General features: G+C 56.2%; 1 protein-coding gene across 1 annotated transcript; it reads left to right on the forward strand.

The window, feature by feature from the left end:
• The first annotated feature begins 13749 nt into the window (after positions 1 to 13749).
• On the forward strand, positions 13750 to 26056 carry CHRNB4 (cholinergic receptor nicotinic beta 4 subunit). The gene is made up of 6 exons (XM_025893246.2): positions 13750 to 13844; positions 17959 to 18107; positions 21227 to 21271; positions 21375 to 21484; positions 22184 to 23180; positions 25860 to 26056. The coding sequence occupies exons 1-6, from the start codon at positions 13790 to 13792 to the stop codon at positions 25998 to 26000; spliced, it is 1497 nt and encodes a 498-aa protein (XP_025749031.1). The 5' UTR covers positions 13750 to 13789; the 3' UTR covers positions 26001 to 26056.
• The last annotated feature ends 317 nt before the right edge of the window (positions 26057 to 26373 follow it).

Below are 26373 nucleotides of genomic sequence, written 5' to 3' on the forward strand. Positions count from 1 at the left end.
TGCGTCGCCCTCGCTGGTCCATCTCACCACACTGTGGACTGCTCCCCGCCGTGTTCACGCCGTGCTCAACGCGCAAACCAAGTCTGCCGCTCCATACCCTCCATCTGGAGGGGCCGTCTCCTGCCCCCGCTGCCTGGAATACTCTCCCCCCAGCTCCACAGACACGGCCCCTGCAGGCCACTGGGTCTCGGTGTAAACGCCATCCCTCCCCCTGTCGCTCCCGCCCCTCTGTCCGGCCTCTCAGACCACCCACCGCCACAATCAGAGACCTCTTCATTTACTCCTTTACTTGCTCACTGTCCCCAAGAATGCACAAGAACATAACTTCATCGTGTTCCTTCCTACATCCCTAAGACTTGGAATAGTAACTGAGACATAGTACGTGCTCAGTGAATGCTTGCAGACAAAGAGAGGAAAGACAGGCCTGCTCTCGGCCCCCGTGAGCCTTCTGTCCAGAAGTCCCACTGGACTGTTCCCGAGATGGGCTGTTTACTGCAGCCCGAAGCAGCGGTTCAAGTACAGCTTCTCGGACATGAGCTTCGGATGAACGGACCTGCATTTCCAGAGGAGGGCCACTGCCTTAGACAACCAAGACCCAGCTCAGGTCAGGGTCCCAGGAGAAAGCACCGCCCAGTCCTGGCTAACCATATGCGCTCTCAGGAGGACATTAATAGCCTCATCCAGTCCCGATGCATCCGGTTATCAGTGCCTGGCATGCAGGAAGCACTTAAGAACCATTAGCTGGGAGCAAAATGAAATGAGATCTATACACGGCAGACACATCTTTCCTGGTGCAATGCGGCGGGGGGGGGGGGGGGGGGCACTGGTCTGTCTGGGAACCTGGAGGACTAAGTTCGCACCCCAGTTTTGCTGCTTCCTAGCCAAGCAGCCTCTGACCTGCTTTCTCCTCTGTAAAGAGAGAGTAACAGCACTCAGACCATTGTTGGTCACATCTTTGTTGTACCTTCTGCATCTCAGGACCAGCAGGGGGACCTGGGAATGAGAAGGCAGCAGCCATGGCAGGGAATAGTGACACATGTGTCCCCAGCCCCGGAAATGCCCGAGCCTGTCCCTGCTGGCAGCTGTGGTCCCCGTGAGGCTCCGGAGTGACACAGGGGACCCGCTCTGGCACGCAGATCTCCATCAGCTTCCTTTCTGTCTTGACGCCTCCGGCTTTATGAGAACAGGCCTGGGACTTCCCACGCCAGCTCAGATGAGGCAGCTTCCCTCAAAGCGTGTGTAGGGTAAGACCACTTTCCAGACCATGAATCTTCATCCATGCATCCGTACAACAAGTGCATGCTGGGAATCTCCTGCTACTCCTCTTGGGAGCTGAAAAGGAAACCCAGGCTAAGAAACAGTGTTGGAGGGAGGCTGGGAGTTCGGTTCTGTAGATGTTTGAGGGCCCTGTGGGCACACCTGCCTGCAGCCAGAGGAGCGGTCTGGGGACTCGGGGGTCTTGGGGGTCTCGGGCTCCTTGCTGTGCTCAGTCACTGGCAGAGGCTCCCCAGGAGGCTGAGGTGATACCTGAAGACGCAAGCCAGCTAACGGCATCCCTGTAGCTCAGAGATCTGAGCATCGTGATCGCCACCCCACACGGGAGGAAACACTTCTGCACCCGCCTGCCCTGCTCATGGCACTGCTGGAGAAACAGGATCTGATTAGGCCCCCAGCTTGGCGTCTGAGCCAGAACAGCCCACCTCGGCCTGGGTGCCCAGGGACACCTGGACGGGCCCCATGGGATCAGGAATAGAAGATCAAATACTGATGAAGGAGGTCCTTCAAGAGCTGAGACCATACAGATTGGGAGTAATCAGGGCAGGTTTCCTGGAGGGGACGGTGGGGGTGCGCCCTGAATGCTCAGACACCTGTGACAAACGGGAAGGTCAGAGGAGGCGTTCAGGACAAAATAGGGCAGACACTTAGGACTTAAAGCTGGGGTTAGGAGAGTCTGAGACACAGACCCTAAGGGTTGAAGAAGCAGCAGTCAGCATTACCTCGCGGAAGGATAACCCACCTATTAAGCACCTACTGCATGCCTGCAGACTATGCAGGGCACAAGAAGAGGGAAGGGGCAGTGGGCTGTCTTCTGAGCCCCTGAGCCCATCACAACCCCAACCATTCCTGCGGGTCCCGCCCTCTCTTCACACATGGAGAAGCCGGGGTCACTGCCCAGCACAGCGGCTAAGTTCCCGGGCCCTCAACCCAAGTTCTCGCGCTTTCCCTGTGCCGCGGCTGCCCCCGGGGGGCATCTTCTGAGCACCTGCCGAGGGCCCAGCGCTTCACCCAGGCCTCTTGCTCAGTCGTCAGGACGGCCCTGCACACGGGGGACTGAGAGAGAGCTCCCAAGGGGCAGAGCAGGATAGGGTCTGTCGACCTCACCGCCTTCCCCCCACACCCGACGGTCCAGAAGGGCCGGGGAGGATGATGGAGAAAACCTGCTCCCACCTGCTATGAGACGGGGGAGGGGTCTCTGAGAGCGGCCCGGCGTCCAGCCAGAAGCAGGCACTTGATGAGGCACCGGGCCAGATGGAGACCCTGGACTCGCCTGGGTTGGGGCTGGCTGGAGCCGGAGAGACCCGCCGCTCTTGTCTCACACACACAAGGTCTCGGGTCTGAGTCCGTGTCCCCAGGCTCCAGCTGTAGAGCCTCAGCTGTGCCTGCCCACACGCGGCTGAGCAGCTTAGGGCCGGGAGCCCAACTGTGCCTGCGGAGAGAGGCAGCAGGTGCAGGGAGAGGGAAGCAGAGGGGGCGGGGGCGGAGCAAGGGCCATGGGATCTGACTGAGGCCCGACCGGACAGAAATCATGATTCCACCTCGAGCCCCAGCGGCGGGTGAGTGGAGGGGCCGTGGGCTTCGGTGCCTGGTCGTCCTGGGGCCAAACACCAGCTCCACGAACTCCCACCCCTTAGTTTACTGTAAAATGCGGCAACAACGTCTTGTGAGGACAAAACAGGAGAATGAATCACACAGTATCGAGCGCCTAGTAGAGCCTGGGTCATTGTGTCTTCCTCCCCCACCTGCCCTAAGAAAGGAGGGTCCCAGACCCCACCCTGTCCCCGGAGCCCTTTCAGATGGGCAGGGGGCAGACTCAGACCTGCTGAGGGGCAGAGAGGAGAGGGGAGTTCAGCGCCTGCCACGCACAAAAGCCCGCCTGGAGGGAAGTTCAGGGTTCAATCAGGCAAGAAACAGACCCTCCAGATTTATTCTAGGAATTTCAAGGCACGTAGCTGGGGCACGGCTGGACAACTGGAGAAGAGGCCACCAAGAGGTCAGTCTGCAAAGCCATGGCCAGCCTTCCACGTGGGACTACCAAGCGAAGCAGCTGGGGGGTGCTGTGGGCAGCTGGGACTCCCGAGAGCCCCCACATCTGCAGGTCCGCCCCTGAGCATGGGGTGCTGGGCCGGGGGCCATTGCTGGTCAGCAGGGTCAGCAGGTGGGACAAAGAGCCGAACCCAAGCGCACTGCTCCATCCATCACTGAACATAAAACCACAGCCTCCTCTACCTTCCAAATCTCCTGCAAATTCCTCTTTCGGCCCACTTTACCCCAGAAGCAAAAGGAGAGGGGGATCCTGGAAAACAGAGTTCCAGCTTACGCAAGCTGGTACAGGATACACCATGCGAAGGTGAGCTCACATAACCGGGCATCTTGAAGTCTAGCATTCACGGTATTTAGTGCATCCGCAGCTGTATAACCAGCACCTCCACCTGTTGCAGACCATCTCATCCTGGAAGAAGCCTGCAAGCCCATTAAGCAGGGAGTCCCATTGGACCGTTTCAAGGAAAGATAAAATACAGGTGGTGGTCAATGTGTTTGATATTCTTATTTTTTTAAACGGGCTATTACTCTAAACACCCGCTCCTTTACATTCTAAAGGAGGAGGTTCAAAATGGCATTCTTCAAAGGATGAATTTAAAATTTCGGCCCCATGTCTTTCCCCCTTGAATTCAGGAAGAGAGGGATGAGGAGGGAGCGAAGTTCCGTTCACGGGACTTCTTACAAAACAGGAAGGGAAGCCTCGGTGTGACCGGCCCTGAGCCAGGTTGTCAACACCTGTCAAATCTGCAGTTCAAACGAACAGCGAGTACTATTCAGTATAAGTATGTCCCGTGCAATATCTGGGTCATACTTTTGCCCAATTTGACAACCTTCCATGGGGGTTGTTCAGAGGAGCGCTGGCGATCCAGGAAGGACGGTATTACTGTTCGTGGGGGGCACTATGTACCAAGGGAGCCTTCGGAGGCTGTTTCTGTGCCATGGGCAGCACCCCTCCTCCTGTGCCCAGACTGGCCCAGCACCAGCTCCCGTCCTTCCCCTGCCTCCAGCCCGGGAAACCGCAGAGAGGTCACAAACGAGAGAGCGCTGTAAGGCTCCAGGGCTCTGACCTTATCCTGCTTCCCATTACTCTCCCAGCAGGGTTGTTGTGGGCTGGTTTGGGGGTAGTGTCGTTAGTCAGTTTTTCCTTTCTTTAACTTGTCCTCGGTGCTTATAACCCTTTTCCCCATGTTCTCCTGCACAATTTCCAACAAAAGAAAAGTTTCAAACGAAGACAGTACTTGTCCATATCCTCCTGCAAATGCAACTGAAACCCTGAAGAAAGAAGAGGGGACCCTGAAAGGTGGAGAGATGTCAGACTGACTAGGACCCTGGGTTTTCTCTCTGCCTGATAGATGCCCAACTTGGAGCCCAAGAGGCCAGCAACCTGGAAACAGACAGAAGCCTCCATGGAAGGCTGCTCTCTCTGACCCCACACTGGGGAAACGCACAGTCCAGCAAGACAGCAAGATAAACAATATTAGTTCTCCACCAAAATGCCACGGCTCAGCCCCACCCTCAGCAAAGGCCTCCATCCTTGCACACACACCCCTCAACCAGGGTGTCAGTCGGGGTCACCGAGGAGGAGCATCAAGCCATGCCTCTCCTCCCACCTTCCCAGCCAGACTGGGGTCAACCACACAAGCAGGCACCTGGGCGTCCGCCCCACTTAGCACCAAAACACACACTGAAATAAAATCCAGACTCTCAGAATCACACAGGCACACGTCCAGAACAGAACTAAACGCCCTCGTCATACCAAGAACCGGGAAGAATTCGACGTGAATGAGAGAAGGGCCCATGCCCACGGGGACTCTGCATCTCTCGCACGAGGATCCGAAGCCCCACAAACACGTGCCAACAAACGGTTCAACCATGAGTGAAACAAAGAAAGAGAAAAGTCAGAACCACTTCACGGTGAGCTCCAAACCACCCATCACCTAGATTCCACAATGAGCCCCTCACTGAACTTATTGGCTTGCCCACCAATCTGTCCATCTAGCTGTCTGCACGCCTCTGTCCCACCCTGAGCCCCAGGCTCCACAGATGAGCTCTTCCTGGAGTGGGGACAGGCGAGTCAGGGCTCTTGTGGCTGGATGATGCCCAAGGATGTGTGCGCACATGTGCGTGTGCATGCGTGTGCGTCTGTGGGGGGGCAGGCGTGTGCATGTGTACGTGTGTGCGTCCATGTGCAGGTGCATGTACGTGTGCATGTACATGTGCATGTGTCCATGTGTGTGTCCATGGGCATGTACATGTGTGTGCATTGTGCATCCATGTGTGCGTGTGTGCATCAACGTGCGTGTGCATGTGTGTGGACATCTGTGTGCACATGTGCGTCCATGTGTATATGCGTGTGTGTGCATGTGCATCCGTGTGTGTGCCAATATGAGTGTGCATGTGTGTGCACGTGTCTGTGTGCACGTGTGCATGTGGGGGGGCAGGCGTGTGCAGGTGTTGTATGTGTGCTCCACATGGGGGCCAGCACTGATGGGAAAGGCAGTGCAGGACAGGTGTTAAAACCCAGGAATTGGGAGCCCAACCAGCTCACCGCTATCACCCGGGGTAGACAGGCTGGAGCCCACGGCAGCAACCACAGGCCTCAGGACCAATCCCCAGACCCAGGAAGACTCAGCAAGAGGAATCCATGCAGACCACAAAACCCACCATCTCACCACAGATGGAGAAACCAGTCCTGAGTCTTGCTGTAGATCTGGGGCTGATCCCAGACTGTTCCACTGTCTGTAGGGCCAGAAGCTCTGTGGTGGGCCTCAGCTGCAAGCCACCCAACCTCACCCCCGGCCAAGGCGACTGCACAAGCATGTGGCCTGTCTGTCTGGCCCATGGACAAGCACTCAGCCTGCAGCTGGGGCCAGGCCATCCGAGGGACCCGGCACACAGCAGGGAGGGCTCAGCCCATCTCCACAGCCCTTGCTCTCCTGGGCCCGCTCACCAAACGGCACGCCTTTCACAAAGACCTTCGCAAACCGACAGAAATCTGCAGGAAATTGTATAAACACCTGCGTACCACCATTCAGCTTCATCAGAACTTAGTCACATTTAGCTGTATTTGCCTTAGATCTTCTTTTCTTGTTTAAAGAGATAAAGCATTTTCTATTTTTTCCTTTTTTATATTTTTTAAACATTTAATTGCGATAGAGTTAACATACACTGTTCTATGAGTTTCACACGCACAATACATTGACGGCATTCTCATCACGACACATGCGTTCTTCATCCCCATCACCTGTTTCCCCCACCCCACCTCCCCCGAATACTTTAGATACAAGAGAAGCCCCCAGGGGCGCCTGGGTGGCTCAGTTGGTTAGGAGACTGCCTTCGGCTCAGGTCATGATCCTGGAGTCCCGGGATCGAGTCCCGCATCGGGCTCCCTGCTCAGCGGGGAGTCTGCTTCTCCTGACCCTCTTCCCTCTCGTGCTCTCTATCTCTCATTCTCTCTCTCTCTCTCAAATAAATAAATAAAATCTTAAAAAAAAAAAAAAAGACGGGGCGCCTGGGTGGCTCAGTCGTTAAGCGTCTGCCTTCGGCTCAGGTCATGATCCCGGGCTCCTGGGATCGAGCCCCGCATCGGGCTCCCTGCTCGGCGGGAAGCCTGCTTCTCCCTCTCCCACTCCCCCTGCTTGTGTTCCTGCTCTCACTGTCCCTGTCCCTGTTGCTGTTTTGATTTTACAGTCACTTCCTAATGCAGAAACCATCTTCCTAGCTCCAGCCTGCACGAACGCAGGCGTGGCCAGACCGGGCTCCAGGTCCTATTCTACTGTATGAATCTCTCACAGTTCTCTCTTCCAGGCTCCTACGGATGGACATTCCAGCTGGTCCGAACGGCATCACACACAGGACTACGCACATCATTGTGTAAGTGCGTGAACACACATCATTGTGTAAGTGCGTGAACACACATCCAAGGACTGGCACTGAACACAAGCATCTTCGACGTCACGAGATGGCACCAATTTCCCCACAGACGGGCAGCACCCGTTTACACCACCAACAGCAGGTTACGGGTGTTCCCACATCCTCGTGGGTACTTGCTGTGACAGGCTTTCAAAATAATACATCACAATACCTCATCATTGTTTCTATCTGCATTCCCCTGTTCCTATTGAGCTAAACATCTCTCCTTATGCCTGCAGGCCATACAAATCTTTTCTGTGAATTACCTGTGCATGGCACTTGCCCATTTTTCTTTTTGGTTGGTTGGTTTTTTTAAATATTAATGTGCAGGGGCGCCTGGGTGGCTCAGTCAGTTGGGCATCTGACTCTTGATTTTGGATCAGGTCATGATCTAGCATTGGGCTCCTTGCTCTGTGGGGAGTCTGCTTCTCTCCCTCTGCTCCCCCACCTCACCCCGGTGACTTGCTCATCCTTGCCCTCTCTCAAATAAATAAATAAAATTTCTAAAATATTAATGCATATAGGAATTCCTTAAATATTCTGCAGTGTATCTTCTGCTGATTACATGATTCACAAAGATCTTCTCCCAGTCTGTGGCTTTTCTCTAAACTGAACTTGTAGGATGTTGGTTGGACAGAAGTTTAAGTAGTTTAGTGAAGTCAAATCTCATTTTTCTCTGGGACTTCTGTTTTTAGTATTTTGTTTAAGATATTGCTTTCTGCCTGTTATGGACTGAATGTTTGTGTCCTCCTCTGTGAAGCTCTAACCACCAATGTGATGGTGTGAGGAGGGGGTCTCTGGGAGGTGACAAGGTCAGGAGGGCAGAGCCATTGTGACTGGGACCAGTGTCCTTATGAGAAGGGACAGGCGAGTGCTCGCTCCCTTTCATTCTCTGCTCTCCAACACGTGAGAACACAAAGAGAAGGGGACTTCTGTAGAAAGGGCTCTCACCAAGAACCCACTGGGATCGCACCCTGATCTCAGACATGCAGCCTCTGTCACCGCGAGTAAACAATGTTTACTGAAGCCACTCAGTCCTGTTACAGCCGCCAAGACTGAGACCCCACCTCAGTCACACTGATGCCCTCCTCCATTTCCTTCTGAAAGGTTTTCAGGTTTTGCATTTTACAACTAGATCTTCAATCTGGAGTTTATCTCTGATATGATGTGAGCTGGGGATCTCAGTGTATTCACTTTCCATATGGAGAATCCCCTGTCCCAGTGCCCCACACAGAACAGTCCACTCTTTCCCCACTGATCTACAAGGCTACCTCTGTCTCGTTTCAAGTTCCCGTGTGTCACGGGTCTATTTGTTCATCCCCTCGACAACACTCCACTGTCTTAACTTCTACGGTATTGTGTCTAAATAATAAATACGTCTTAATGAGTTCCATTACCCACCACCCCCTATGTCACTCTTAGTCTTTAAAAATGGACTCATTTGGGTTCCCCTAGATGCAGAGCCTGAGACAAGGATTTGGGTGCAAGGATTATCTGTGGAAAGTGATCCCAGGAAGGCCACATAAGAAGGTCGGGAAGTGAGACAGGGCAGGGGATAAAGCCAATAGAGGGTGCACTGATGAGCAAAACGGAGGTGACCAGAGCTCAGTCTCATTGGGCACTTCGAAGTTATTACAACCGAGCGGCAGAGAAGTGGGAGTATCCATCTACTAATTCCCATTCCTTATTGGCTATTTAAAACTGTAGCAAGGTCCTGTTTTCATCAGATATGGTAGGACACAAAGACACAAAAAAGACTGTCGTGGAGGAAGGAGCTTTTATATTCACGGATCCCTGAAACAGAAGGTGTGGCATGCCGTGCAGGGTCACACAGGGAAGAACCAGGATCAGTCAGGAGGCCGATGGAGTGAGGGCAAGACAGCGTTAGGAGCCCTTATTGTGGTTTCTGCAGGAAAGTAAAGACAAGGCAAGGTAAGCAAGCTTGGGATTGGCTGGTTTGCATCATTTCAGTGGGCACAGTTGTCTAGGACCTGGCCGTGGGGCGATTAGGGCAGAAGGATGATGGCCTGGAATATGAGAGCCTGATAAGGAGGTGGTTGAGGGGTTTGGACTTTGGACTGGTTGGTTTGCACATGAAAGCTGCCCTTGTGGATGAGTCCTGTACTATCTCTAGGAACTGGCCCGCCGTGGGAGGGGCAGGGTCTCCAGGATCAGCAAGGCTGCAGATGTCCCAACATCAGAAAATGCAGAAGATAACACAGCATGAGTAACACACTGCGCCCCACCACCCAGGCATGTGCGGGGCTGCTGATGCTGACGGGTGTGGGCAGGGCACCAACGATGTCTGCTACATTATTCCTGGTCCCTTGATTTCTGCACAGATTTTTCAATGAGCCTAACTAAGTTCCATGAAGAATTCTATTGGGATTTGTATGGGAATTGCATCAAATGTATAAATTTGGTGAGAAGTGATTTATTTGTAATTTGAGTCCTCCCATTCATAAATATGTATATTTCCAGTTCTTCCTGTGAGTCCTTGAGTGAATTTTTTTTTATCATTATTCTTCATGAATGCTCTTGTTTATCTTTTCTTGATGTACTCTCAGGTTTTTTTGCTATTTTGAACAGAATCTATCTTTCTTTCTATTACATTTTTTAATTTGGTATTACTCATATGAATGCTAGTAATTTTTTTTTACAGATGACCTTGAATTCAGCAACCCTACTCTCCTACTAATCCTAACAATTCATCTGTATATTCTCTTGGATTTTCTACACAGACAATCATATCATCTGCAAATAGGGGTAATTTTCCTTCCCAATTCTTAAATTTTACTTATTTTATTTCTTTCTATTACAGATTGAATCTATAAATTGCTGATGTGGGGCAGTCTGTGACCTAAAACAACATCAATTTCATATAATTTAACCTACCACATTCCCTAGGACCTCCAGTACAATGCTAAATAAAAACCATGATAGAAAGCACCTTTGCTTAAGTCCTGACTTCGATGAAAATTGCTTCTAAAGTTTTACCATTAAGTATGATCATTGCTACATGTTTATTAGGTTAAGGAAGCTAGCTTGCTAACAGTTTGCACTAAATGAGTAATCTGTTAGGGTAGCATATCACATTAGTGAGTATCTGATGTTGACTCACTCTTGTATTCTTGGAATAAACCCTACTTTAACATGATGCAATATTTTTTTTGTGTACACTGCTGTATTCGACTTGGTATTATTTTATTAGAATTTCTGAATTCATAATAGCTAATAGCAGCTCACATTTATTAGGTGCTTTTTATGTTCTAGGCATCATTAAGGCACTTTCCATTAATTATTTCATTTCAATCTAGAAAATTTAGCATGAAGGGTATTTCCTCCTTTGAAATATGAGAGAATCGGGGCGCAGAGAAGTGAAGTCACTTCCCAAGGTCACAGAGAGTGTCAGTAGTGACACTGGCCAGACCGCCTGACTCCGAAGCCCTGCACTAGCTACCACTCCGCGCCCCCTCCCTGGGGCAAAGACCCGTAACTCAGAAGTCTACTTCTCTTTTCTTGTGTGTCCTACTTCCCAATGTACAGCTTCCTCAACAAATAGGTTCCATGGCATTTTCTCTTTTTCTTTTCTTTTTAAAAAATATTTTATCAGACTTCTATAAACATTGTTTTCGCCTGCAGTGAATTTGCTCATTTCTTCATTTTGTTGGCTATCGTTTCTTAATCATACGTCAAATCTTGGTTTGTATGCTCATTTTGCTTTTTTTTTTAAAGCTCAAAGTTACAGAAAAGTTGCCAGTACCATACAAAGCACTCTTTATCACTGCATCATTTGGATTCTGTTTACAACACATGGCACCCCATCATCTCTGAATACTTTCTTGTGCGTTACCTATAAGATAGTCTCCGATACACCCAAAATACAGCCTTCACAAAGCAAGAAATTAACACCAATGTATTACCACCATCCATCCCTCAGACCCCATTCAAGTTTGGCCAGTTGTCCCGACGATGTCCCAGACAGCAAAAGGACCCATTCCAGAACCATGTCTTGCATTTAGTTGGGATGTCTCTTCAGTCTTTTCTTGACTTTCATAACCTTGACATTTTTGAAGACAACAGACCAGTTATTTTGTAGAATGTCCCTTAATTTCAGTTTCTCTGATGTATCATCACGGCTAGATTCGAGTCATACATCTTTGGCAGGAATATCACAGAAGGATTCTGCGTTCCTCCTGCTGCGTCCCACCAGGTGCTACACCATTTGGATTTGCCCCATTACCAATGGTGTTAATGTTGATCCCGTGGTTAAGGCGGTCTACTATTTTCCTACTGATGCTGTAACAAATAACTACAAATGGAGTGGCTTGGAACAACATTAGTTTTTTTTTTTTTTTTTCTCTTACAGGTCTAGGGATCAGAAGTCTAACATCAGTCTGACAGGGATGAAATCAAGGTATCGGCAGGGCTGGTTCCTTCTGAAGGCTCCGAAAGAGAATCCATTCCCTGCCTCTTCCAGCTTCTGCTTCCCTCTTCATATCCCACTGCTCCACCCAGACCCCCTGCCTCCCTTTTGTAAGGGTCCCTGTGACTCCATCATGCCCAAGGAGAATCTACCCTTCCCAACATCCTTCATTCAACCACTGCTGCAAAGTCCCTTTCACTATGTAGGGTAACATTCAGAGGTTCTGAGATTAGGACGTGGACATCTTTGGGAGTCATTCTTCAGCCTACCACGGGGGTATCTGCCAGGCTTCTCCCCTGGAGAGTTAACGCTTTTCCCCCTATAATTAATAACTATTTTATGAGGAGCTACTTTGAAACTATGTAGGTATCCCTCTTCTTATCAAACTTTCAATCATTTATTTACTTTGCTATATGCTTATAGTTTCTTATTTTATTCAATGAGTATTCATCAGCATTATTACTTATTTTAACGCTCAAATTGTCCCAGCCTCGGTTGGTGGAGCCCCTCCAGGATGGCTCATGTGTCCCTCTGACATGTCCCCATCGTTCTCACCACCCTTCTCTCACTTTCTGGCACAGTTGTAGGCTCTTTCCAGCGGACGTTCTATTCTCTCCCTCTCTGTCTGCCTACCCTTGCACCTTTGCTCACCGAACTTACAGTTTGACAGCTGCTTCTAGGTGGGCATTTTTAAGCTCCCATCCTGTGGTGTATCAGGGAAAACGTGCATCCCACAAAGCTAGGACTTCAGACAACAGATCAGCAGCCGGCTTCCCCTCCTAGCTTCCTTTCAGGGACTGAGGTACATGCAAACCCCCAGCTTCTAGTCCAGTCTTTTAGTCCCCCTTAAGCCCAAGGGACCTGCCCCTGCCTTTGGCTTCCAGAGCCCAGCAGGCTCCAGGCTTCAGCCAGCCCCTACCACTCTGCATTTCTTTTCTGATTTGGATTGATGGAGATCTTGTTTTTCAGCCTGGCTGTGACTTTTTAATTTACTGTATATATTTCACCTATTTATTGTTGCAGTTTGGAGAAGAGAGGACGCACTTGAACCTAAATTCTCCAAACCATCCCAAAGGGAAAGTCAACTACATTTCAAGAGCATTCTTTTTAAAAGATCATATGTGGTCGTATCCGATTGTAGCAAGAGGACGACAGGGTAAGCAATATGAAAGTAAGACTGCAAATCCTGGGAAGAAGGTGGCACCCCCCCCCCTCCCCCCAGATCCTGCCCTCCCGCTTGGTTCGTCCAGTTGTTCCGTTTGTCTGCTGGGACCCAGACAGGGGAGGAGGTGCGGGGCCGCGCGCGCTACGGAAATCACTGGAGGCACTTTCAGATCCCGGACTGAGGCTCTGGCCAAGTCCCGAAGTAGGGCCGCCGTGGTGCTGATGCCTGTCCCGTGAAGTCCCCGGCCCCGAGGGGAATAGTACTGATCCCAACACCCGGTGAGGACCACCGGGCTGGAGGAGGGGCTGCGTGCTCCCTTGAGTCACCTGAGCTGCCTCGGGTCAGCCCAGGTGGAAGGCCAAAGGGGCAGGGGGGACAAGGAGCACAGGCGGCCCACTCCGGGCCCCATCCAGTCCCTTCAACTCTGCTCGCTTCCCCAGTTCCCCAAGCTAGGCCAGGGGACCCTGAGCTAGTCACCCTCCCCAATGCCCCCCACTTTTCCTAAGTGCCTCCCTTGTTTGCAGAGAGCCGAGCCCCACTCCAGCTAGCTCGCTCCCTACTCCCTGCGACGCCCCTTTCTTTCGGCAAACCCCAGGGTACGGACCCTCCTTGGGGCACAACCACGTGTCCGAACAGTGCCGGGACCCTGCGCCAGCGCCCCCGGGTCTCCCCACGGGACGCGCGGGGCGGGCGCGGCCGGAGCAGGTGGGAGCCAGGCGGGGGCGACAACCCGCGGCCGCAGGTCCGGGAGCCCCAGCCGGCCCCGCCCCTCCCCGAGTGGGCGGGGCTCACGGCGGCCACCCCCGCGGGCCCCGCAGGGCCCTCTGCCGGGTCCTAGTGCCCGCCGGCGGCGCCGTCAGACTCCGAGGCCAGCCCCCGCGCTCCCTGCCTGCTAGTGGCTCGCCGGCGCCGGGGTGCTCCGACAGCTGCGCTCGCCGCGGCTGCCTCTCCGGCCCCCGCCCGCCATGAGGAGTGCGCAGCCCCTGGTCCTTTTCTCCCTGGTTGCCCTTTGCCGGCGCGGTGAGTTCTTTTCGGGAAAGGAGGGAGGGGCGTCGGTCGCACCGCCCGGCTGCACTGGCCACAGGTCGGGGGGCCTGGGGGAGTGGCCCGAGGTCGTCCCGGCCGGACGGGGGCGTGGGCGGGCTGAGCCCACTGGCCGAGGCCTCTGGGACGGGCCAGGGCGATGGGTCCCCGAGGTTTGGGGTGGGGGCTGCCTCTCCTCCCTGTGCACCTGCCGGGCAGCCTGCGCGGCGAGAACCTCCGGGCTGAGCCGGGGCTGCGTGGCACCTGCTCTGCACTAGCGCGAAGGGAGTCTGCGGGACGCCGATGTCAGGTGTCAATAGGCTCCTCACCTGCCAGGTGTAGGCAGGGAGCACCCCCGCCGCTCGGCCTGGGAGAGAGGGCTCCACGCTGCTAGGCTAGAGATGGGGAAACTCAGCCCGGACCGGGAAGGGCTTGCCCAAATCGCCAGACCCGGAATGGTTTGCAGTGTGGGGCGTGTCTCCTAAGAATCACACTTTTAAGACACCACTGTCTCTGGTCACCGACCCTTGGGGCTGGGCTGGCTTGGACAGACAGCGTGGAGGAGCGTCAGGCTGGCGAAGTGGAGAGCCGCAGTCTCTGACACCTGAAAGGGAGACCTCATCAGCCCTTCCCAGGCAGAGTCCAGATGTGATGAGGATTGCCTTCTCTGGGCCTCAATAACCCGCCCCCCCCACCTTCCCCCGAGTTCCAAGGACCCTTAGTTCCTACTGTCTGGCCCAAGCTTGTCCTCCGAGTCCTGCTTATAACCCAGGAGACCAGGCGGGACTACATCTTCCTTGGACAGCACACAGCACTGGAGGTGTTGGAAGCAGGTCTGCGAGGACATACAAGTTCCTACAGGGAAGTGCAGCTCTCACCAAAGATGGTGTCCCCACTCTGTGTGTGTCCTGGCTCTGTTGCCACTTGCCGGGTGACCCCATGCCATTCCTTTCCTCTCTCCGGGCCTCAGTTTCCCCACCTGTTCTACAGGAATGATATGCCCTGCCTACATCCTTGGGGACTCAGATATGAGTCAGCTGCCGTGTTTCTAAAGCGCGGTCCTGGGGCCACCTGCATCAGGATGACCCCGTACAAATTAGTGGGCCCCACCCTAGCCTCATGGGATCTAAATCTCTGGAAATAGAGCCTGGGAACCTGGGTTTATACAAGCACCCAGCTGATTCTTACACATGACAGATAATATGTGGTGAGCTTTTTGTAAAAGGTAAAAATCTCGACCTTTAAAAAAAAAAATCCAGAGCTGCCTTTTAATAAATACAAATCTCCTGTTCCTTTCCTCAGTGAAGGACACGCACCCCAAACTGAAAATCACTCTGCCTTCTGGATGTTGCCTTGCCAGGAGATTCTGTTGGTCTTTACCTTCTATGGTTTGTGTTCCAAAACAATAGCTCTTATCTCTTCGCTTTCCCAATATTAGATTTTAAGATTATGCTTTGTCCCAACTGTACACACAGTCAGCACAGCGGAGGGTTTGAGCTGCGGCTTCCCCCCAGATGTTAACCCCTTCCTGCTCCCGAGCTGGTTTTCCAGAGAAGGCCTAGGAAGGCCAGGCCCTGGACACAACGCTGGCCTGGGACTCCTCAGAGTCACTGGGTCATGACTGACCCCTAGTGGTGGCCTCCCTGTTGAACTGTGTCGACCCCAGGGCTGGGACATGACCCCTTGACCCTTGTCATGGAGCGGGGACAGGCCCTTGTCTTTTGAATCCAGCAGGCCTCACAGACAGAAAGCAACAAATATGTGTTGTTCTAGGTTCCCACTGCCTTTTCGGTGGTGGTGGGAGACCATTCCAGCCCACAGCAGCCCTGCTGGTCTTTCCCCCCCACACATACAAGGGCAAACACAGGTGACAGTAGGAGCACACACTCAGCTATGTACCAGGATGGCCTCTGCAGGGCAGTCTCCCTTTGGGGATGTTAGCAAGGGCAGGACAGAAGGCACTGGGGTCCGGGAGGGCCCCTCTCTGGAGGCTCTGAGACCTGGCTCTGCTCTGACCTGGTGGGGCTCCTCAAGTAAGTTCCTTCCCTCTTGGGTCTTAGTTTCCGCGGATGAGAAACAGGGAACGTGCAAAATGGCCTGAGGTTTTCAGAACCCCTAACTCTGGAGCCCACAGCCTGTCCTCAGGATGGGGAGGGTCCCTCAGGCCAGGTGAAGGCCCAAGAGGCAGGAGAGCCCCAAAGGTGAGCAGGCTGAGCGCCCCAGCCTGCAGAGCAGCCTTGACCTCTCAGGAACCTGGTGGACCAACCTCTGGGGCTGCAGAGATGTGGGCTCCAGTCTCTCCCTGTCCTGTAGGACCAGGAGCTGCAGATTCTGACCCCAGACTGGCCTCAGAAATGCCAGAGGGGCTTGGGCAAGTGATACAGCCCGCTTTCTGAAATGACAGGTCAGCCCAAATACACACTGAAGAGGCGCTATGGGAGGGACCCAGCTTCAGCCTGGGGCTACAGGCTGGCTTCTAGGGTATTCAAACAGCTTGCCTCTGGGAGGGGTCCAGGGTATGAGAGGCAGAGCTCAGAATCTAGGCCACGCATCCAGAGGACCCCCTCTGGACAGCCCCAGGCAGTCTGGGGGAGGGGCAGCGGGCAGCAGGTGCACCCGGGAGCATCATTCACAAGGCACTAAATATTGCATCTGCTCCACATAGGCAGCGAGTCGGAAAGTGCATGGAGCAGGCTGGCGTGGCGCCGGCTCCCGTGGCCCTGTGTCCAGCCCAGCACCCACACAGGAGGCCACCTTAGACCCGCTTCACAGGCCGTTCACGCTCTGGGCCCTCTGGCCCCACCCAGAGGGAGGGATTTGGCAAAAAGCCCGCACTGGCCCTTCAGGGAAGGATGTCATCTGAACCCCACGCCCAGTGAGACCCAGGCCCTCCCCAGCAGCCCCACCCCGACCTCCTCAACCCCCCCTGTTACCTGATCTTCTCCCACCTGCTCTCCTGCCCAACACCACCTGCTCTGCACATCTCCCCTCCCTCCTGCTGGGCTCTCCTGCTCAAGTGTCCTTGACCTTCCCCAGAGTCTCTTCCCAAGGCACCACCCCCACCTCTGCCCTCAGCTGACACATCCTCCCAGAAGACACCAGGGTAAACAAGACCAGGTCCCTGAACCTCATCTTCACTCCCAGACGTGTGAAGGAGCTGGGACCAAGACCCACACCCCGCTGGGCAAGAGATCCAGGCCTGTGGGAGCTCAGGGGGCCCAGGGGCAGGCCAGGCTTCTTGTGGGAGCTGCACTGGTTATGGTCCTGAGCCCACCCCTCTCCTTTAAGCTCCAGACCAGGAGCCAACTGTCAGCTGGACCCCAACACTTTGCAGTCTGAGGGTCTTAACTCGGGAAATTCCCCGTGGTCAGTCTGTTCTCTGCCCGTGAACATAGCACCCTCCTCCCCACTCTGCACACAAAACCCATGGTAGCATCCCTCCGCCACTACACCGGAAACCGAGGCAGGAGTCACTTCTGGTGTTTGCTTGCTGTCATCCCTGGCACCTGGCACGGTGTCTGGCACAAGACAGACAGACGTTTGATGGTTGGTGGCCTGGGGGCAACTCTGGCAGAGAGAGTGCATTCAAGGACTCAGACGTACGACCCGTGAAGACAGGGTGGGGAAGAGGAAAGCAGGAGGGACGGCGGACCGCCGAGCGTCTGGGTGGACCCGTGAGAAAAGATCAGGTCGAGGAGGGCAGGCTGGTACCAGGGCCAAAGGGCTCAGTCTGGGACACCTGAGAGGCTCAGGTGGGGAAGGCCCTGGTGAGGCCACGGCCACTGACTGTCGTGCTGCGTGGCGTGTGGCAGCAGGGGCAGAGTCAGGCGGGGACACCTGCAAGGGGCTACAGGAAGAGCCCGGGCTGTGCTCCATGACCCGGGCTAGAGTCGGGGAGCGGGAGAACAGACAGATAGACTTGGGGTGCAGAGAGACTTGCAGGCAGCACCCCGTTTCTGGACGCAGCGTCCGGGTGTGGGCTGCCCTTCATCCTAGTGGGAAGGGGAGGAAGGAGGGGGCAGCCCGCCCCCGGCCTCTGTGCACCCGGCCCCGCTCTGCCCTTCGCGGCCAGCAGGGAGGGCCCAGCAGGTCTGACCGTGTGTCTCCCCAGGGGACTGCCGTGTGGCCAATGCAGAGGAGAGGCTGGTAGATGACCTTCTAAACAGAACCCGCTACAACAACCTGATCCGCCCGGCCACCAGCTCGGCCCAGCTCATCTCCATCCAGCTGCAGCTGTCCCTGGCCCAGCTCATCAGCGTGGTAGGTGCTGACCGCCCCCGTCCAGGCCGGGTAGCCGGAGTGTGGGGCTGGGGGCACCTCTGGCTTGGCCCAGACCTCTAGACCAGGTCAGATCGCTTGTCTGCTCCTTTTCCATATGCATATGTTCAGGAGTCCACCTAAACTGGAGGCCTGACCACCTCAGTGCTGTGACTCCTTGGTCCCGGAACTGCAGGCCGGCCTTGCACTCTGGTCCTTGCTGGGCGAGCCCTGCCCGCTGCGTGCACACCAACCCTACTGTTCGGGGCCACTGTTAATCCCAGATCTCAACATCGATGAAAATGCTTTAACTTCAAGCCACAGAACATCCAAGTCCCAGTGGCCAAAACACTGAGAACCCAGCGAGAGCAGGCCAGTGCCTCCGTGCCGGTCAGTCAGTCGGGGACCCGGCGGTGCTGGAGCTCTGGGTCGCCGTCCGTGCCGGTCAGGAGGCCCAGAAGATCCTGGGTGTCCAGTACCTAACAAAGTCATGGTTCTGTTAACAAAGATGTGAAGGGGCAATGACCGCTGGGTGGGCGTCCACCATGGCCATAAACGTCTCCTTGTCCTGGCAGCTGTACCCTATCATCGGCCTCCCCTAGCCTGCCCAACAGAGGCCCTCACGTCCCCCACTCGTCGGGGGACAGAGGAATGAGGCTGCGGGACCTGATGGGTACCGAGGCCCCGGTGTGGGGACAGGACCAGAGGCAGCCGCTGCCCGGGGTGGGGGTGAGAGTCTGGACAGGTGAGGGCAGCCACCGCGGGCATGGGAAGGAGGAACAGCTTGCAGACTCCACAAGTAGGGCTGTCAGCTCCTGGTGTGTGGATGTGGGGCAGGGGTAGGGGTGCTGAGGTGCCGGGGAGCTCCCCCTCTCCCCTCCTTGTCTCTGAGCTGAGAGTGTCTGCAGGAACCACGGCCCACGGTTAACCTTCCCCGTGTGGCCTTCCCACAGCCCCATACACGGGGTTGGAACCCGCCCGGGAAGGAGCTGGGAGGGGAGCACCGTAGGGTACCGCATCTGGTCGTGGGGAAGGAGGTAACGGGGGGGGGGGCTGAACCTCCTGGGGACAGGTGGCCCCCACAAACCCACCCCCTCCAAGCAACGCCCCCCAGAAGGCTGGGAGGAGGGTCCCCTGGGAGGAAGCACAGCCAGACAATGGGGGAGGGGACGGACAGCCTGGGCTTTCTGTCCCTCTCCCCTCTGCAGGCCGCCTGGGAAGAACAAGGAGCCAGGCCAGGCTAGTGTTGGAGTTTACGGTGCAGCCAAAGGTGTTTTGCTTAACGGGGTGAGCCCAGATGCCACTCCACGGCTGCTGCCCTGCTCAGGGGAAACAGGCAGGCGGCTGTGGTAGCGCTTCCAGGCTAAGGCTGCCCCTGCCAGATCTACCCTGTGGGCCGTGGGAGGTCACAGAAGTTACCAGAAGGAGGAGGGCTCCCACCCTATGCTGTGAGTGTGCTCCTGTGAGCGGTGATCACCCCGAACGCTGTACGGGGAATAGGTATTCGGTCCGAGGGTTTATTTCTTCTGTATTCCAGGACCTGGTTTTCCAGGAGGGAGGGTTATGGGCATGACCAGTTTAAAGATGGAAGTTTCCAGGGAGGAAGCAAGGAGTGTGTGCAGGCCCTCCCAAGAAGCTCCCTGGGGTGGCCAGGCCTTGAGCTGTCCTCCTCGGGCGTGTTCTGCAGCCGCTGGGGAGGGACGGACAGAACTGAGACACAAGAGAATTCCTGAGCGATAGAGCCTGAACGGAGGTGGGCCGCGTGGGTAATACATTTGCTCAAATTGATCAAACTGTTTGCTTAAAACCTATGCACTTCACTGTATGTAAGTTTTACCACAACTTAAAAAAAAAATGTTTTTAAAGACAGATGAAGGCATTCAGAGTTGCAGACTAGCCTTTCCACAAGAACAACTAGAAAAGCTGTATAAAAATGCCTCCCACTCCATTAATCTCTGTGTGACAGTCTTGGAGAGCTCAGCCAGGACTCGAGGGGCCAGGTTCCAGGAGGAGACCCTCGGTCCATGGCGCGTGTCCCTGCACATGATGACAGGGACATGGTAAAGGGCCGAGGGGCTAAGGAGAGGGCAGCATGGTGGCCGCGAGGCTGGAGCCCAGCTGAGTGTCTGGTGCTCTCGCAGGGCTGGGGACACATGCCAGCGTTCGGGCCCCACGAGATGCGGAGACCCTGAAAAGACCACCCATCAGAGTAAAAATGAATCAAAAGTAGGCCAGCTCTCAAAACAACTAAACCTGCTGTGAACCAGCTCAGACACAGACCAGATGAAGGGGATCTGCCCCTCCTCCATCTGCCATTATGCCGAAGTCAGTTCTCCCTGGAGGCCTATGAAAGCAGATAAAAATGCACTAGGCACACAGTAAGACAAGACCAAAGGAAAAAAGACTGACAGAAAAAAAGACAAAGGAAACAGACACACAGATGGTTTGGATATTGGAGTGATCAGACAAAAACTTTACACCAACTGCCATTAACGTGGCAAATTTTATGTTATGTGCATTTTACCACTATGAAAAATAAATAAATTATAAAGAAACTTCGGGAGCTGGGGGGGAGGACGGAGGAGGGACACTGGGGGACGTGGGGTAAGAGTGGGGGTTTTCAGCTGAGCAACACAGTCTGAGAAGTTGAGAGGAGCCTTTTGAAAGGATCCCCTGGCTGCTGAGTAGAGACAGTGGGACGAGGAGGCGTGGGGTGAGGAGGAGGGCCAGCGGGGAGGTGACTGCAGTTGTCCAGCTGGTGGATACTGCCGGCAGCCATGACAGAAGCAGACAAGTCTGAGATGCACGCAGAGGGTTCCATCTACAGGACACCCTGGGGGGGGGGTCAGAGAATGGGGTGCAGAGACTGCCCCCAGGTTTCTGGCCTATGGAGCTGCATGGCTGGGGGAGGCAATACCAGCAGAGGACCCCATCTGGGTGACAATCACAAGCTTTTGTCCCAGACACGTGGGGTGTGAAATACCTCTGAGTCATCCCAGAGATGGTGGGTCAGCGGCTGGGCATGTGGCCCTGGAGCCCCGAGCCTTCTGTGTGATCACGTGGGGTCTGTGTGTGAGGGCTCCTCCCACCTGGTGAACGGATATCCCCGTTTCCCTCCCCAGAATGAGCGAGAGCAGATCATGACCACCAATGTCTGGCTGAAACAGGTAAGTGTCCTGCAGGGTCCCCAGCCCAGGAGGCATTTCTTCCAGGGCCACCCCCTTGGGGGCTACGGGCCTCCAACTTACAGGGCCGTGCCTGTCTGCTCAGGAGTGGACCGACTACCGCCTGGCCTGGAACAGCTCCCGCTATGAAGGCGTGAACATCCTGAGGATCCCTGCAAAGCGCATCTGGCTGCCAGACATTGTGCTTTACAACAAGTGAGTGGCAGGGTTGGCCGAGGAGGTGAGAGCCAGGTCAGGGCAGCAGGCCTGGACTCTAGGGGTCCTCGGGTCCTGAGGCCAGCCCTGGGCCTCATCTGTGCTTCACTCAGACCTCCAGGTGGTCAGGCTGGAAAAGGAAATGGGCAGACCCAGCACCCTCCATGGCAGGTGGGGCACTGGAGGCCCGGAGAAGGGGGGAGAGCCTCACTCACTCATTCGGGCACAGCTGGGCCCAGAGCCAGCGTCTGGACCCCGAATCCAGTGCTCTTTCTGGTCTCCATCCTATCTCGTTGGCCCTCAGATGCTCTGTCAGTGCTGGGTGTTGGTCGCATCAATATCTTGGGTGCACGGAGGGAGCGAGAGGGTCTCGTGGGGTCACAGTGTTCCCAGCAGAAGCATGAACCAAGTTCAGGTCCTCGCTGGACTGCTTCCTAGTTTTCTGACCTTTAAGAAGTCACTGAACCTCTCTGAGCCTCGGTGTCCCCATTTGTAAAATGCGGGTCCTAGGAAAACCCACCTCCGATGACTGTGAGGCACACGTGAGCTCATCCATGTGAAGGGCGCTCTGTGCCACACGGGGGCCACAGGAAGTTGGCCTTCTCAGGGAGGGCGCCAGGGGCTGGAAGGATGGCTGCTGAGAAACAGTCCCGACGGCTCGCTGGCAAGTTCCCCATGTTCTCTTCTCCATGCCTCTAGCGCCGATGGAACCTACGAGGTGTCTCTCTACACCAACGTGGTGGTGCGCTCCAACGGCAGCATCTTCTGGCTGCCGCCCGCCATCTACAAGAGCGCCTGCAAGATCGAGGTAAAGCACTTCCCGTTCGACCAGCAGAACTGCACCCTCAAGTTCCGCTCCTGGACCTACGACCACACAGAGATCGACATGGTGCTCAAGTCCCCCACGGCCAGCATGGACGACTTCACCCCCAGCGGCGAGTGGGACATCGTGGCACTGCCCGGCCGGCGGACCGTGAACCCGCAGGACCCCAGCTACGTGGACGTGACCTACGACTTCATCATCCGCCGCAAGCCGCTCTTCTACACCATCAACCTCATCATCCCCTGCGTGCTCATCACCTCGCTGGCCATCCTTGTGTTCTACCTGCCGTCCGACTGCGGCGAGAAGATGACGCTGTGCATCTCCGTGCTGCTGGCGCTCACCGTCTTCCTGCTGCTCATCTCCAAGATCGTGCCACCCACCTCCCTGGACGTGCCGCTCATCGGCAAGTACCTCATGTTCACCATGGTGCTCGTCACCTTCTCCATCGTCACCAGCGTGTGCGTGCTCAACGTGCACCACCGCTCGCCCAGCACGCACACCATGGCGCCCTGGGTCCGGCGCTGCTTCCTACACAAGCTGCCCACCTTCCTCTTCATGAAGCGCCCGGACAGCAGCCCCTCGAGGACCCCCCAGCCCTGCCAGCCTTGCCCGACCCGGTCCGAGGCCACCTCCGCCTCAGCCGTGGGTCCAGCCAGCGCCCCCAACCTCTACGGGAGCTCCATGTACTTTGTGAATCCTGCCTCTGCAGCCCCCAAGTCCCCGGCCGGCTCCGGGTCCGGCTCCAATGCGGCGGGCACAGCCCGGGGTTTCCGGCTGAGGTCTTCCGGGAGGTTCCGGCAGGATGTGCAGGACGCATTAGAGGGCGTCAGCTTCATTGCCCAGCACATGAGGAGTGATGACCAAGACCAGAGTGTAAGTCCCCAGCCCGGTCCCCGCCCCACTGCCCGCAGTTCACTCACGGGACAGAGTGCCCAGACCCTTGGCTGGAGCATGGAACCCAGAACTGAACTGTTTTATTGTAGCTCCAGGCATCAGGGAAGAGGAAGGAAGTACCAAGGACCCATTTTTTGTTTGTTTTGGGGTCCTCAAAAGCAGCCCTGAGTTGAGGGCCCAGGCAAAGGCAGTTCACCTGCAGAGTGAGCTCAGGAAGCTCAGGGAGGGCCCCGGGGAGACCAGGGAAGGCAGAGCAGGCTGCCCATGACTGCCATGGGCTCTGGGGGCTCTGAGGATGCAGGGAAGCACACACCCCTCGGCTCCCACCCCCGGGGGCGGAGGGTGGCCCCGGGCAGTCCCTCCCCAGCTCGTCCAGGCTCACGCTGGGGCCGAGGAGGCGGGAGCCACGGGAGCCACGGACACCCCGAGCTGGTGGCTGTCACTGGGCTGGAAGGGGACCTCAGTCTTGGGGACGAGGGTGGGCCGGGCACCAAGGGCACCCCCTCCCCTTGCCCCCCAGCTTGCCAACAAGCCCCACAAACAGGACACCTTTGGGGAGTACAGAAAAGCAGTTAGAACGTCACTGCTGGTACGGTGATAATGTGATGACAGATTTGCAAAGAGAGGTTACGTTTACTGTCACAGGACAAAGCCAGGGGCACTAATGGAGAGGGTCTCCCAGGCCTCACGGGCCAGGCTGGTGGTAACTGAACGCAGAGCAGGACGTGTCTGCACCAGGCAGGAGGGCTGCTGAGTCACGGTGCTGCGAATGCACTCATTCCAACACCTTACAGAGCAGACCCCCTGCCCGGCGGCCTGCAGCTGCGGGGGAGAAGGAGGGCACAGCCTCGTGCTCACCTTGCACCGGCCGCCTTCTCAGGGGAAAGCACGGGTTTCCGCTAGTTGGAGGGACAGGAGCAGGCTGCAGAAGCTCCAGGACCACCCCATGAAAGAGGAAGAGCACGTAACCAACGGGACGTGGCACGGGAGCTCCTCGGAGCGCGGCCAGGGCCAGCAGCGCCGCCGCTTACAAATGCAGCCCGGCCTGGCCCGCACTGGACTCAGAGTCTGCATTTTCAGCAGACCTCATGTCACAGTCCAGCTCGAGAAGCACAGCTCTAGAAGACCATCAGATTTCACTTTTGGTTGTGCTTTCTTTCTTTTAAAACCATCCAGCAGCTCGGCATCGGCTAATCGCCTGGGTCCCAGATGCTGATACACTGCGCGGGGCCCTGCTGGCTACAGGGAACCCCTGGGTAACTGCTCATGGTCCGGCTCTGGGGCCACAAGGGCCGCGTTCTGAGTGAGCCCAGGCCTCTCTGGGAGGCCCCCTGAGCCTGCACCTGTGACCCCTCCCCCGGTGCTCTGTGCACACATTCAGGCTGAGAAGCCTGGTGTCCGTGCTCCTGGCTGAGCCGCCACCCGCCCTGAGCGCCCTCTTCTAAAGGTCCCCCCGCCCCGTGACATTCACGTGCCTCCCGCCATTTCTAATTCAATTAAGCAAAAGCCTCTTGCGGGGAGCAACCAGGCGGGGTCCCCCATTATTACAATCACCATTTCCCTGAGCCCCGAGTACACGCTGGGTGCTCTGCCAGGACCAGACCTGCATCACTGCCAACCCCCCCAGGAACCATGGCAAGAGGCATGTACGCGAACCCCACTCCACGTCGGGAGCGCGAGGCTCAGAGACGCGCACTGCCTGGCCCGGGGCCACGCAGCTGGTACAGGCCAGAGCGGATCTCTGCTGTCCTCGCACCTCCCTGCCTGCCTTGAGCGCACGCTGGCCACCTTCCTCCGGCCTGGTTTGCCCCCTTCCGAGCACAGACCCAGGCTGCGGCTCATCTTCAGCACCCCCCCCATTAACTGGTCGCTGTAAATAGCAAATATAAAAAGAGGGGAAAAGTCACACACACCAAAAATACAGTCGTCTTAAATGAGGGCTGTCAAAATGAAACCTCAGAGAGCCAAGCAGAGGCCGCACGGGGCCTGCCGGTCCTGGGGGGGGGGTGCCGCCTGACACGGGATCGCCCTGGAGGGGCCCTGACAAACTGGGTCACTGATGTCGCCTCGTCCGCTGCTGCCCAAATTTCCAAGCCCAGAGCCTCTGCTGAGTTCAGGTCAGGCCACTCTCCAGCGGGGAACACGGGCAGAGGCGTCAGACGGGCCTGGGGTCGGGGGTGGGGTGGGGGGCGACAGACCAGGGTGCCCACGGAGGCTCTGGGAAGTGGGGGCAGGGGGAGGTGACGAAGCCGAGGGAGGCCGGTCTCCGTCCACGGTGTTAGGGAACTGAGCGGATTCCACAGCCAGGTTTCCAGGTGTCCTGCCCCCCACACGGAGAGGTGGGCCCCAAATCTTCCTTTGGGCAGAACCCAGGCAGGAGGCCGGGGCTCAAAGTAAGAGAAGGGGACTCGCCATGATGTGGTTCTCCAGTCACACTGCTCAGTATTAGTGGTATTACCATTACTAACCCTTCCATCTGTCACTTCTGTCCCGCCGGTGCCTGTGGGGGGTGGGGTGGGGGGGGGAGTCCTGCAGTGCTGCAGCTGGGGGGTGGCCACACCAGCCTGGGGGCTCCCTGGCCCACAGCGAGGGCCCCGCGTGGGGGAAGGAGACCAGGGAGGTCCGGGTGCCCCTAACGGCCGCTCTGTCTGCCTGCAGGTCGTCGAGGACTGGAAGTACGTGGCCATGGTGGTCGACCGGCTGTTCCTGTGGGTGTTTGTGGTTGTGTGTGTGCTCGGCACTGTGGGGCTCTTCCTGCCTCCCCTCTTCCAGACCCACACACCCTCCGAGGGGTCCTAGTCTGCCCTGCCTGCCCAAGGGCCCCGGGGCTGCAGGGTGAGAGGACCCGAGTCCCTCGGCCGTCAACCCTGTCAAACAAACAGCCACAGCTGGGGGAGGGCAGGACGGAAGCAGGGGGCTGCCGGCGCTGAAGGGAAGCCCAGCCGCAGGGGCTTCGGACAGAGTGACTCCGGCCAGTCTCCTTCCCTGCACCGGAGAGAAGGACGTGCCCAGAATCCTGCCCACATCCCGGCCCCACTGTCACCCCACTGCCCTCCGCTCCCCGGTCTTCTCTCAGACCCGCACACGCTTCAGGACGCTTTCCAGCTCGAAGCCTCTGCACTGGCTGCACCTTCATGCCCCGGTGCCCCCCATGCTCCCGCAGTGGCTGCAG

The sequence above is a fragment of the Callorhinus ursinus genome, unplaced genomic scaffold (assembly GCF_003265705.2).
Source record: "Callorhinus ursinus isolate GAN/ISIS: 27379988/994484 unplaced genomic scaffold, GSC_fseal_2.0 scaffold45, whole genome shotgun sequence".
NCBI classification, from domain to species: Eukaryota; Metazoa; Chordata; class Mammalia; order Carnivora; family Otariidae; genus Callorhinus; species Callorhinus ursinus.